The sequence below is a fragment of the Furipterus horrens genome, unplaced genomic scaffold, assembly GCF_987537825.1.
Source record: "Furipterus horrens unplaced genomic scaffold, mFurHor1.1.pri manual_scaffold_4, whole genome shotgun sequence".
Lineage (NCBI taxonomy): Eukaryota > Metazoa > Chordata > Mammalia > Chiroptera > Furipteridae > Furipterus > Furipterus horrens.
In genome coordinates this window covers 23,266,229-23,280,588 of record NW_028327174.1, presented here as the reverse complement: position 1 = coordinate 23,280,588, position 14,360 = coordinate 23,266,229, and the positions used below count along the sequence as shown (strand labels likewise).

At 37.8% G+C, this 14,360-nt stretch overlaps 1 protein-coding gene across 3 annotated transcripts; it reads right to left on the bottom strand.

Annotated features, from left to right (window-relative positions):
- Positions 1–3,730: 3,730 nt before the first annotated feature.
- Positions 3,731–13,934, bottom strand: APOBEC1 (apolipoprotein B mRNA editing enzyme catalytic subunit 1). 3 transcript variants are annotated; one of them, XM_090275398.1, is made up of 5 exons: positions 13,817–13,934; positions 7,128–7,155; positions 5,188–5,585; positions 4,666–4,784; positions 3,731–4,004 (listed from the first exon to the last, which is right to left on the bottom strand). In XM_090275398.1, exons 1-5 carry the CDS (start codon positions 13,851–13,853, stop codon positions 3,855–3,857), a joined length of 732 nt encoding a protein of 243 aa, XP_090131524.1. In that variant the 5' UTR covers positions 13,854–13,934; the 3' UTR covers positions 3,731–3,854. The 3 variants fall into 3 exon arrangements, with proteins under 3 accessions (XP_090131524.1, XP_090131525.1, XP_090131523.1); XM_090275399.1 differs by having other exon boundaries at positions 13,838–13,934; XM_090275397.1 differs by lacking the exon at positions 3,731–4,004 and having other exon boundaries at positions 4,128–4,784; positions 13,838–13,934.
- Between the last annotated feature and the right edge of the window lie 426 nt (positions 13,935–14,360).

Below are 14,360 nucleotides of genomic sequence, written 5' to 3'. Positions count from 1 at the left end.
CTGGTTTATTATAAAAAGATATAACTCAGGTAGAAACCGATGAAAGAGATGCACAGGGCAAGGTATGGAGAAAAGTCATGAAGCCTTTATTCTCTCTCCAGGTGCACAGCTCTCTCCACATCTCCATGTGTTCACCAACCCAGAAACTCTCTCAACCCTGTCATTTTGTTTTTTTTTATGGAGACTCATTACCTAGGTATAAGTGGTTAAATCATTGGCCATTGCCAATTGATTCAATCTCCAGGCCATCTCTTCCCACAGGAGGTTGCAAGGTGAGACTCAAAGTTCCGATTCTCCAATCACAGGGTTGGTTTCCCTCACAACCAGCCCCTATTCTTAGACGACCTAGAGACATTCCAGAAACTGCAGGCAGATCAAGAGAGGGCTCACCTCTTTCCTCCAATGTACCAAAATTACAACTAAATATAAAGAAGTGCTCTCTGAGAATGACCTGAAGACTAGCAGAACAGATTCTTTACAACTAAAGATATAAAGAAAAAGCCATATTGAGACAGGTGAGAGGAGCAGAGGTGTGGCATCCTGTAAATGGGAGCGATATCACAACTGCAGGGAGACGCCCTAGAGACCAAGCTCTTGGAGACCCAACTCAGGCTCCCCTGCCTGAGAGACCTGCATTAGGAAGAGGAGTCCCCATAACATCTGGTTGTGAAAACCAGTAAGGCTTATGTCCCAAAGAGCAGATGGGGCTACTGAAAATGGAGAATCCTCCCTTAAAGGGCCCATGTGCAAACTTGTTCACTCTAAGTCCCAGCACAGAGCACCAGGTTGAAAAGTGCCTGGGTCATACAGGAGAAAGATATATTGACTTTTTGAAAATTTTAATAATATAGGTGAAATTAATTTTATTTTTAAGTATATTTTATTGGTTACGCTGTTACAGTGTTGCAATTTTTTTCCTTTTGCTCCCCTCCACCTAGTACTCCCCTTCCCTCCAGCAGTTCCACCCCCCTTAGTTCATGTCCATGGGTCATACATGTAAGTTCTTCAGCTTCTCCCTTTCCTATTAGACTTTTCAGTTTGCAAGATGACACCCAACCAACTGAGAAACACTGGCCAGGGCCTATTTTTATTTTTTTCAAGGAACCTCCATACTGTGTTCCACATTGACTATACTGATTTACATTCCCACCCACCATGTACAAGGGTTCCCTTTCTCCATAGTCTTGCCAACACATCTCTCTTGTCTTTTTGATTATAGAAATTCCAACAGGTGCAAGGTACTATCTCATTGGAGTTCTGATTTTTGTTTTTCTGATGATTAGTAATGTTTACCAAATTTTCATTAGTAGTTGTTGGCCATTGAGAATACCTTCTTTGGGAAAAAGGTCCATGCAGGTCTTTTGCCCATTTTAAAATCAGATTTTTTGAGGTTTTTTTTCCTTTTTTGTTTTTGTTTCTTTCTGTTTGTTTTTCATTTTTAAGCTATTGAGTTGTATGAGTTCATTACGTATTTTGGATATTTTCCCCTTTATTAGATATGTTATTTACAAATATTTTCTCCCATTTCATAGGTTGCCTTTTCATTTTGTTGATTGTTTCTTTTGTTGTGGAGAAGAAACTTTTTAATTTGCAGTAGTCTCACTTGTTTATTTTTGTTTTTGTTGCTTGTACTTTTGGTGTAATATCCATAAAATTATTGCCAAAACTAAAGTCAAGGAGCTTTTCCCCATGTTTTTGTCTAGGAGTTTTATGGTTTCAAGTCTTACATTTAAGTCTTTAAACCATTTTGAAATAATTTCTGTGTGTGGTGCATATAAATATCAGTTTTTCCAGCATGATTTGTTGAAGGGACTACCTTTTCCCCATTGAGTATTCCTGCTTTCCTTGCCAAATATTAGTTGACCACATATGTATGGGTTTATTTCTGGACTCTGTTCTGTTCCACTGGTCTATGTTTTTATGCTAGTACCATACTCTTTTGATTACTACAGCTTTGTAACAGTTTCAAATCAGGAATTGTAATTCCTCCAGCTTTGTTCTTCTTTCTCAGGATTGCTTTGGTTATGTGGTTCCATATTAATTTTAGAATGGTATTTTCTTCTGTGAAAAAATTCCTTTGGAATCTTCATAGAGATTGCATTGAATACATAGATGGCTTTAGGAAGCATGGGCATTTTAATAATAATTTTTCTAATCTAAGACATGGGATACCCTTCCATTTATTTCTGTCTTCTTCAATTTCTTTCATCAGTATCTTTTTTTATTTTTGTTTATTATTCTATTACAGTTGTCCCAATTTTTCCCCCATTGCTCTCCACTGCTCTGTCCAACCCCCTGATCCTACAGTCAATCCCCACCCTATTATCCATGTCCATAAGTCATTTATACATATTTCTTTCATCAATATCTTATAGTTTTAAGTTTTCATCTCCTTAGTCAAATTTATTCCTCTGTATTTTTTTAAGTCAGTACAGAAGTCTTTTATTTCTTTTACACTTGTCATGCCATGAATTTATAGGGAATTAGTTCCAGCAGCTCAGGCTCCTTTCCATTGATTCTCATAAAATGTGCTTCTCTGGGTGGAGCAGGCTGGTGCTTCAGTTGAGCCCAGGCACCTTTCTCTTTGGCTTCCTTCTTTTTCTGCTCATTTTCCTTCACATGTTTTAGGAAGCTACCTCAGCTCTTAGAGTGCTTAATACACTCAGTACATATATTAATTCTCTTGGCAAGAATCTTGCCCTTGTTTGTTCACAATGCCAACCGCACTCTGGATAACATTGTAGGCTCTTCCAGTTTTGCCATGGTAACATTTATGGGGCATTTTCTTCTTTTTTCTTTTTTTTTAAATTTAATTTATTTTTAGAGAGAGGAAGAGAGGAAGAAAGAGAGAGAGAGAAACAATGATGTGAAAGAGAAACATCAATTGGTTACCTCTCATACCTGCCTCAACCAGGGACTGACCCTGCAACCCAGGCATGTGCCCTTATCAGGAATTGAACTGATGACCTTTCACTTTGTGGGATGATGACCAAACAACTGAGCCACACCAGTCAGGTTTTTTTATTTTATTTTATTTTTTAATAGCAGGAGGAGTAATTCTATTTTCTACTATTAGTATTTTTTAAAATCCTCACATGAAAATGTGTTTATTGATTTTAGAGAAGGAGGAAGAGAGAGAAAGACAGAGAAACAATTGATGTGAAAAAAACTTTGAAGGATTACCTCCTGTACACACCCCCACCAGGATCGAACCCATAACTTAGGTATGTGCCCTGACTAGCAATCTAACCTGCAACTTTTTTTTTTAATCAAAATGAAAATTTGCTACTCTGAAAAGCAGTTGGTTATAATAAATTGTGACTGTTTAGAAGACCAAGAAATCTTTAAAAAATTTTTTTAAATTATTTTTTAAATTTTATTTTTATTATTTTTCTATTACAGTTGTGCCATTTTCCCCCCATTGCTCCCCCCAACCAGCCCACCCCTTCTCCCACAGTTTATCCCCACCCTGTTGTCCATGTCCATGGGTCATTTAAAGTTCCTTTACTAACCTGCAACCTTTTGTTGTATGGGATGACACTCCAACCAACTGAGCTCCTCGGCCAGGGTAAGGTATGACTCTAAAAGGCCTAAAGAACATACAGTGGGTGATTCTCCACTTTCCCTTTGTGTTGGTCATTTCGGTGAGTTACTAGAAGATGACAGTTCTGGCCAAAAAGAAAGTGTATTTTTTTTTTATGCTATTGTAAATGGGATGCTTTTCTTCTTTTCTTCTTTTTTTTTAAAGATAATTTATAGTTTGTGAATTTCTAGTTACATAAACTGAAAATTTCTAGATTCTAATGGCACTCAATCTATAGTGATTCATCAGTGCCTTCAAAGAATCATTCTACTCATCTCCAAGTCACAGGAAGTTGTATCACCCCTGTAGCTAAAAGGATATGGGGTGGAATCATTTGGTAATGGCAATTTTGAAGACTAAGATGGAACCATGTAAGCTGTTTCTGACATCTTCTTGAAATCATTAAACAAGGAGGGAGACTCTGAAATAAAAAAGAAGTTAGAATAATATTTTTCTTCATCTTATTATTACCAAACATTTTATAACATCAGTTGGAAGACAATTGGACTACTCTCAAGGGAATACAAATTCTACATTTCTTCAGTAGAATGATGCACACCAATATGGAAAAGGAAAATATATGCAATTTGTAGAGCCATTATGTGGTGTAATAATGATATCTAATTAATAGGGAGTCCACATATATCTTAGGCCAGTTTATCCATTTGCTTTTTGCACTTATTTTCCACAAAGGTTATCTTACATTTTCTTAAGATAGGTCAAGTAGTTAAATAATTAAAGCTCAATATAAATGACAAATGTTGAGGAGAGTGCATGTCAAAATTATCAGGCCCTGGTCAGTGTGGCTCAGTGGGTTAGAGCATCATCCCATAAACTGAAGAGTTGTGAGTTCGATTCTGGTCAGAGCACATATTCAGGTTGCAGGTTTGATCCCTGGTGAGGGCATGTACGAGAAAGCAACTCATTGATTTTTTTCTGTCTCTCTTTTCCTCCTTTCCTCTCTCTCTAAAAGAAATGAAAAAATGTCCTTGGGTGAGGATTTTAAAAATTATTGGGGAATAATTTGGAGAAGGATGTTATTTTTTTTTGCATTAGAATCTTTGTCTCTTAAAATAACTTACTAAAATTATACAGTGGAGTTCCAGTGCGTACAGCTCCATCCACAAAGGAGGGTATCTTGGCCAGTGAGCATCTTTCCCAGGTGAGTAGTTGACAAAATTCCTCCAGCAGTGATCATGCTCTTAAGAGAACACAAATACAACACAAAGCCAAACCTAAATATATATCATATATAAAGCCCCCTGGCCTATTTGATACTACAGATGGTCTAGACTCCCTAGAATGCCCCCAAAAGACAAAGCAGCTCATTTCAAGATGACTGAAAGGCCATAGTGGCAAACTAGAAAAAGGAGTCATATTTTTCATACTTTTCCTGTAATGAATTTCAGACCTGATCCACTCTGGGATAATCAATCTCCTGGCCTGGAAACATATCACCACCAAATCTCTCATAAGCACTTAAGATTTTTTGGTTTATTTTATTTTTATAATTGAATTCATTTGGGTGACATTGGTTAATAAAATTATAGAGGTTTCAGCTATGTCATTCTAAAATATTAAGATTCATGGTTTATTGTTTCTACCTGGGGCTCTCATGATCTGGATAATCACACCACTGCTAACAAGGTCCCTGAGTCCTTGTCGGTTTTGATGGTCCATGTGGTGATAAAGCCGTGCTACATAAATAACTAAAGTCACATTAGGTTGTTGACGCAAAAATTCTCTAATAGCCTTGGAGCATTCCCAACAAGGACTCCAGGACAAGAACCAGGTAATAGAGCAGCTGATGGATGAGCGAAAATGTCTTTCAGAAGTAAATTTTTCTATAAAATTCACTTCAACATGTTTGGTGGTGTTTTTGCCCGAGTTTCTCCAAATCTTGTGACTCGTGCCCCACTTGATTTCATAGAGCAGACAGGCCTCTTTACGGAGTTCTCTGGGGTCAAAGCACGCTTCGAATTCCCAGGGTTCAATTCTTCTCCTAAAATAGTAAAAATGCACATTGTCATGTAATTTTTAGAGAAACTTTAAAATCATTTAATGCTCCCCTCTTCTAGAAGGCAGATCTAAAACATGACATATCAGGAAACTTTTTTCTATGTCTAAGTTATCTGGGAAGTTCCACTTGATTGATCAGAGTTTCTATCACAAACACAGTGAACAGATTTTTCCCAACTCGTGTTATTTGGCTACCACTCTCTCTATAATGTTGCTTGTTATCTTGAATTCAAGTATAAATGTGTTCATTTTCTCACTATATTCTAATCTTTCTATCTCACTCTTAGATGTACCATGTCCCAATTGTTAATATTTACTATTCCTCAAAGGACCCTACCTAGATTTTCTCAGGTGCAGAAGCCTCAATTACCAACAGAAAGAATTACCAAGCCCATGAAGAGAATAATTTAGCCTCAGGGTTCCTCCACATTAAATTCTGTATACTAATACGTCATATGAAAGAAATTCAACTTGCTGTAAATGGCATCTTTAGATCTAACACTCTTCATGTGTCAAAACTGTGACTGGAGAAACTCAGGATTGTGCTGTGGACTCTCCTTTCTGATATGACTGAGTCATAAGCTTCTTATATTCTAATATTTCTTACTCAGCCCTAAAGTATCACATTCATTACATAAATGAGTCCTGCCATCCATCATGAGATAATACTTGTATATTCCTTGACAAAAGTCCCCCTCTTATAATGATATGTCTGGAAAATGGGCATATAATATAAAATAGGAAGATGAAATCAAAGCAACAAATCAGTTCCTTGGACCTTTCACTAATGGCTATAAAAACATGTGATTTAAAGAGAGAAAGGAATAGTATAACAATAACAGAACAAAACTGAAGGTAATTTATTTAAACAGAAACAAAAGACATAGGCGCACAGGCATAGAAAGTGATTATCATAGAGAATGAAGTTGGAAAAGGGAAAAAAAGAGGATGAGAGCATTGTAAAAGAGGAAAGGAGCATTAAAAAAGCTATAGCCCTGGCTGGTATGGCTCAATGGCTTGAGTACTGGCCCATGAACCAAAAGAATGCCAGTTGGATGGATTCTCACTCAGGGCACATGCCTGGGTTGTGGACAAGGTCTCCAGCTGGGGACGTGCAAGAGGCAACTAAGCAATGTTTCTCTTGCACATCGACATTTCTCTCCCTTTCTGCTTCCCTTTCCCTCTCTCTAAAGAGAAATAAATAATTTTTTTAAGCTATAGCCCTCCAACTTCTTTTTTCCTATTTTTTTTTTTATTTGTACTTTTTTTTTTTTTTTTTTTATTTTGGTTTTTCAATTCCTATTTTTTTTTAAGAGAGAGAAACATTCATTTGTTTTTTCCCTCATTTATACGTTCATTAGTTGACTCCTGCATGTGTCCTGACCAGGGATCAAACCCCAGTATTGGTGTATTGGGGACAATATTCCAACCAACTGAGCTACCTGGTCAGGGTAGTCCTCCAACTTTTAAATACCCACTTATTCTTTGTTGAATTAAATACAAAATATGATAGTATTATTCTTACCTCAAGGTGGGATCACCAGCTGAAGGACCTGTTGACCAAAAGATGAGTATGTCAAATAACACCCACATATAAATTGGGTTGTTAAGGGAAAAAAAAGCTCTATTCTTCTAAAATTGCAAACCATATCAGAAAATGGAGTTAGAAGACTTTCTCCTGGATTAATTGGATTGGACAGCTCATTGCATCAAGAAAAGTAAGATTTTTAAGGTTTCTGCTGAAATCTATTTGCTCAAACTAGATAATCTTCCTTAAGTTTCCAACAGAATGATTAAGTGCAATGCCAACATCTCTTTTCCCAGACTCCTAGGTGTAATCCCTATGTGCCCCCAAAGCGCCCTATACTTCCTTCATCATAGAAGTTTTCATGCTACATCATAATTATCTATTTGCATGCCTATAAATACACTGAATTGTAAAGTATGTGAGATATGGATTATGTATATTTTGTCCCAGACCCTAATTTACTGAGTAGATGACTAAATGAACTTCATTATACATCTACTCCATTACAGAATAGCTATCTATTTAGATATATGTGTATATATATGACTGTAAATATCTGTATATCTGTATGTATATTTAATTACATCTATCTATCTATGTCTATAGAGAAGTAAGAGACTGGATTTCTTATGCATTGCTGCTGAGAATGTAAATTGGTATAGTCACTCTGGGAAACTGATAGTTTCCTAGAAAAAATAAACTGAAAATGTAACTACCATACAACTTAGCTATTGCACTCCTGGACATTTATTTTAGAGACAGATTTATGTTCACACAAAAGCCTGTACACAAATGTCCATATTAGCTTTATTTGTAATATTTAAAAATTGGAATCAGCCCAGATGCCCTTCAACAGGTGAATGGTTAAACAAACTGTGGTACAAATATACCATGGAATACTACTCTGCAGTAAAAAGAACAAACTATTGACATTGCAACAACTTGGATGAATCTCCAGGAAATTATGCTGTGGGGGCAGAAAAAGTTCATCTCTAAAGATTGCATACTATATGATTTCATTGATACAGCATTTTAATTTTTTTATTTTTTATTTTTTTATTTTTTACTGTGTGGTTGCCTCTCACTCATGCCCCCAACTGGGGACCTGACATGCAACCTAGTTATGTGCCCTGACTGGGAATCAAACCAGTGACACTTGGCTCGCAGGCCAACACTCAAACCACTGAGCCACAGCAGCCAGGGCTTGATATAGCATTTTAAAATGACAAAATTTTAGAGGTAAGGACAGATAAATAGTTATCAAGGGTTAAGAATGAGGTAAAACAGGAAGGAGGGCAATAAAATGGATCTGTACCATTGGCACTGTTCATATCTGATTGTGGTAAATACACAAACCTATACAGGTGGCAAAATAACATAAAGCTAAACACACACACACACACAAATGAGTACAAGTGAAACTAGAGAAATGTGAATAAAATTGGTAGATTGTGTCAATGTTAATATCCTGGTTGTGATATTATTCTATCGTTTTGCAAAATGTAACTATTGCAGGGAACTGAGAAAAATGTACAAAGAGTATGTCTATATTATTTCTTTTTTATATAAATCTTTTTAAAATATTTTTTAAATTTATTTTTAGAGAGAGGGGAAGGGAGGAAGAAAGAGAGAGAGAGAGAAACATTGTTGTGTGAAAGAAATGTCTACCAGTTGCCTCTCACACACCCCCAACTGGGGACCTGGCCCACAACCCAGGCAGGTACCCTAACTGGAAATCAAATGGGAGACCTTTTGGTTTGCGGGATGACACCCAACCCATTGAGCCATACCAGTCAGGGCTGTATTATTTCTTAAAGCTTCATGTTTTAAACTACGATTATCTCAATTAAAATTATAATTTACAGAAAGAGTATTTGGCAGTGTGGAGGAAACTAGAAAACCATTAGCCTAAAATAAATATAATTCTTTTTTCTTTTTTCTTTTTTCTTTTTTACATATAATTCTTAAACTACAACTCAAGAGAAAGGAGAAAAGACATCTACATAAGTGATGAGTGAAAAAAAGGCATTTGCAAAAAACATTATAGAAAGATATCATTGGACTAATGAAAGAGGACCAGGCTTCAGTTGGAACCCAGTGGTTATTGAAAGCATTGACAGCAAAACTCTGCTGCATTGAAGCTCTTAGTGGTGGCAAAATTCTCCCCTTCAATCATGATAACCTGGAAGGAGGAAGAGAAATGAGCAATAATTATTGCTCTTAGGAAAAGAACAGAACAGTGGGGTAATCAGCAGAACTGAGAGCTGGAAAGTAAAGGTGGAGGTGGTACGTCACCAGGTCCCAAGGCACAAGGTATCAGAGAATGGGACACAGTCATTTCCCTTTATCCACCAGGGTTACATTCCAAGACCCCTCAGTGCATGCCTGAAACCAAAGATAGCATTGATAAAAGTAATGTGAATGTGCTCTAGCTCTCAAAATATCTTATTGTACTATGCTTAACTTTTCACTTAAAGAAAGCACTTTACAGTTTCTCTTTGGCCTATCTGAATTGCTAGCATTACTACTCTTGTGCTTTGGGGTTATTATGAAGTAAAATAAGGGTTACTTGAACACAAGTGCTGTGATACCACAACAGTCAATCGGGTAACCTAGAGAGGGCTACCGTGTGACTAATGGCAGGCCGGGAATGTATGCAGCACAGATACAATGAACAAAGGGATGATTCATATTCTGGGTGGGACAGAGCAGAAAGGCACAAGATTCATCATGCTATTCAGAATGACACGCAATTGAAACTTTTGGATTGTTTATTTCTGGATTTTTTATTTATTATTTTCAGACAGCAATTGACCGCAGATAACTGGAACCATGAGACTACTATACTCCTGATCCCTCCTTCAGTCAAAAGACTCCCTGGAATTGCCAGGAGCCCAGATGGTTCTTGTGCCCTTCAATTTGCTTCCACACAGGGGCGAAGTACCCAGAACAGCCAAGGAGAGGGTACTAATGACAAGCAGATAAGTCGCTCCTGGAACTTGGCGAACTACAGTCTACATAGGGATGGGGGAAGATTCAATTACATATCCTTTCAACAAATTTTGCGGGCCTATTAAATGTTGGGCACTTTTCTAAGTAGAAACAAGAAACAAAACAAATCCTATCTTCATGTTGATAGAGCTTATATTCTAAAGGCGGAGAGAAAGTAAACAAACACATATATTAAGTTAGCAGTGACAAATGCTGTGAAAAGTATTGTAAGGAGATCAAAGGTGCAGAGGTTGGTCAGGGAAGGCTTTTCTAAAGAGGCATATTGAAGCAGAGGCCTGAATGGGAAGTGAGGCGAGGCATGTGGACATCAAGGGAGAACATTCCAAGAAGAGGGAACAGCAGTTGCAAAGAACCTAAGGTGGGAAGACGTTGACATGCTTAAGGAAGAAGAGCAAGGAGTAGGCTTGGTAGGCCAGAGTGATCAAGATATATGCTGTAGCCCTGGCCGGTGTGGCTCATTTGGTTGGAGCATTGTCCATAAACCGAAAGGTCACCAGTTCCATTGGCAGTCAGGGCATGTGCCTAGGTTGCAGGTTTGTCCCTGGTTGGGGCACGTACAAGAGGCAAACGATTGCATCAGTATCTCTCTCCCTTTCTCTCTTGCTCCCTTCCCCTCTCTCTAAAATCAGTAGGCAGGTAAGGATAAATATAAATGTATATATATATATAATGATAGGAAATGAGCCTAACCACATAGGGCCTTTCAGAGAGTGTGGAAATGATTCAGATGGAAGTACTAGATTTTAGAGGTTTGTGCCTCTCAAGGCTCAGAGCTTTGGGAATGAAATGGGCACTGATCTGTCTTGGATCAGAATAGTCATGGCACAGAATTCCAAAACTTGAAGAGCAGAAAGACAACTCATATGTTCTACTCGGGAGAACGTAGACCATTGATTTTGGCAATAAGAACTCATGTTAAGGGTTTGCCTTCTCATTATTTGGAAGCTAAAATTTGCCTGAGAAGGCATCAAAAGGCTCAATTGCCATCACCTATGTCTCTGTTCCAAGAAAGCAGAGATCCATGAAGGTGGAGAAATAGGACCTAAGATTTTCTTTCCCACGTGATACTTCTTCTCAGTGGGTCAGTGAGAGATACAAAAGGTGCTCCTACTCTGAGGGTGAAGGGGCTGTGTGGAGGTACAGACAGGAGATTCAGTCCATCCTCTGGGCCAAACCTTAACTCTCAGGTGCTATTTTCAAACCAAGATTCACGTCTGAGAGATACTTCCTCCAAAATAGGAGGTGTTCTGCAAGACTCCGTGTGTGTCTGTGTGTGTGTGTTAAGGGGTACAGAATGTGCCAATGGAGCATAAAAATTATTTTGAGCTGAAGATATTTGCAAACATATGTTTCCCCCCTGACATTTGTTATTTTCCTAAAAGCAGAGTCAACCAAAAGAACTCAAAAGAAAATGAACCCAAAGAACTCAATTGTCATAAATCCCATCCCCTGGAGCAACTGGGGGAGATTGAGTTTTACCACTGGCAATACCCACCCAAACAGACACTGTCACAAAACAATTTTATGCCCATCTATTCTCTAAAGACCTATCTTTGTTTCCTAAAAGTTCTTTGTTTATTCATAAATGCTCTTCTCCCTCTCTGTTTCTGCCATAAGCACCCAGATATCTGGGAAACAGAACAGACTCAAGAAACACTATCCTAAGAGTGACCTGAAGAATAAACCTCACCCTTCAAAGAAGGAATAGGGAATTTGAGCATTCAAATAGGCACTGCTCAGACCTTAATCCAAATCAGGGCCCTTGAACCAGCTGATCTACTTCAGAGGGGGCCTTGCAGAAACAGGCCATACCTGCAGAAGAAGGTCATATTGATGATGGGAGGACACTTGCTCTGAAGGAGGTGAAGCAGCAGTGAGAACTTCAGAAAGAGAGAGTGAGATATGTATACAGTATTCCCTCACTTATTGTGGGTATTACATTCTAGAACCCCTGCGATAGGTGAAAATCCGTGAAGTAGGAACCTTACATTTATTTTAGTACTTATATATATTTTCAGGCTTTATAAACCCTTCCCACACACTTACAAACCATTCCCAGTCCCTTATTAACCTTTCCCACTCCCTTATTAACCTTTTCCACACTTTTATAAACACTGCTTATGTTCTTAAACATATTCTACACTCTTAAACCTATGTAACTTTAACAACACACATATACAGTACCACAAAATCTCATGACATAGCAAAAATATGCGATAAATAATTAAATATAATATTTTTTTAAATCCCGGAATACAGTGAGGCCACAATAAGTGAACTGCAATATAGAGCGGGACTACTGTATTCTCAATATCTACCCCTGGGATGTAAAGCAAAGATACAAGCCACATGAGTCAGGATGGTTGGAGGGATAAAACACCACTTTTTGAGGAAAATCCAGGAAAATTAACCTTATACTTCAACTAAATAATGTTTCTAGTCTTTCCCCCAACATGACACTCACAAGACAACTTTAAAAAAGGGGGGGGGAGGAGATGGTACAGGAATTAAGAAGCATAGTAAGAGGGAGTGGAGTAGACAGGAAGATGTTGAGAAGAACTATATGCGCAACCAATGGGCATGGACTAAGTGGGGAGGGGTGGCAACTGGAGGGAGGGTGGTCACTGGGTGGAGGGGAACAAAGGGAAAAGAAATTGGGACAACTGTAACAGCATAATCAACAAAGCATATTTTTTTAAAAAAAGAGAAAATATGATGGAGAAAAAGAATATTCTTTCTTAAAACCCAAGACTGATATCTGTATTATCCCCGATCACATCATGCCCACACTCCTGCAATAGCCTTCTAACTGGTCATCCTACTTCCAGTTGTCTTTGCTTCCAGTCCAAAAGGTATCAAGTGCCAGGTAAATGTGTCTAAAGCATTATTTCAGTCATCTCTCTGCTATTCACAAGTTCTCCAGAGATTTTCTCTTACCTAAAAGATCAACCTCAATTTCCTTACCCTGGCATTCAGGGCCCTTTATAATAACATGTCAAATTTGCCTTCTAATTTCACTGTAGATTATTTCCCCAAACTCTTCTCTAGCCTGACTAGTTTACTCAGTATATTCCAAACACAATTTTTATAAATTCTCTCAAAGTCTTGTGTCAACCATCCTGGAACTGCCTTCTGTTTGCCAACCTAAATTCTACCTTTGTTGAATCCAGCTCAAATCCTGCCTGATCTGAAAATTATTTCCTTCCGCAGCCTGATGTGTTCTCCCTCTGGCATGCATTTTTCTAAAGTTAACTAAGTAAACCTTAAATAATTTACATGCCCCTCTGCTATCACTTCTGTTGTTATATTAAATAGTTATTTAACAGTTGTATATTTTCCTTAATTTTTTATTATGGTGAAACAAGCATTGATTTAGTGTCATTTGCTCAAAATTGTTTGTTAATATGAATAGTTAGCATTAATAATAATAATAAATCTTATTTAACCAAGCACAGCCAGTCACCATTCTGGTAAAACTTGAGCAGATTAAACCCCTTCAAAAAAATAATACCCACAGGAAGGCAGATAATTTTTCAATAAAGTAAATAAAATTTTATTTTTTTTTAAATAGTATTAATATAGTAATAAGTAGGAAAGTTGGAAAATGCCTAAGGACACAAGCAAGACACACACACACACAGAGTTTCTGCTCTTTTCAAGAATATGAAGCTTACCAGGACCTCGATCCATTTTACCTTTGTCAGAAGCCATGGTGTCCTGTCACTAGACTTTTTCCCCTGGGGCTATATAACTGCTGATTGCTCTCCCAGGCAACACACCGCACCCTAACATTCTTCAGGTGTGACCAATGCTACTTGCTTGAGCAGAAGATGACTCATTCCTGAGTCTCAAGCACTTACTGGGTGTCTAGGCTGTACAAACAGGTAGCAGATTAAGAGAGAATTTGGTGTGGCATTTGCATCAGTGGGTTGACAAGACAGCTTATGATGCAAATAATTAATCCTGTAGAATAAACCCCTGAGCATATCCTAATTGCAAAGATCTTCCCTAGTAACACCTAAATTTTAAAAATATTCCTTTAAATTAAGGCTAAGGCAAGATGACATATTATTCTTTCTTGGCAAACTGGCCTTGTTCTTTAGCTACTTTTCATTTATTTATAACTTCCTCTTATTTTGCTCTTTGGCCCAAATACTGCTGGAAAGGGGAGGGGCACTGATAGATACAAAATCAGAAGGACTTTGGCTTCTGAGTCAG

Bases quoted from the DNA above. Each gene is read 5' to 3' on its own strand.
- APOBEC1 (XM_090275398.1), bottom strand. From the start codon at position 13,853: ATGGCTTCTGACAAAGGTAAAATGGATCGAGGTCCTG. The intron at 5,586-7,127 runs GTAAGAATAATA...TTACTATTTTAG, and splicing joins GCTGGTGATCCCACCTTGAG to GAGAAGAATTGAACCCTGGG. The intron at 4,785-5,187 runs GTAGAAACAATA...TGTTCTCTTAAG, and splicing joins CCAGATCATGAGAGCCCCAG to AGCATGATCACTGCTGGAGG.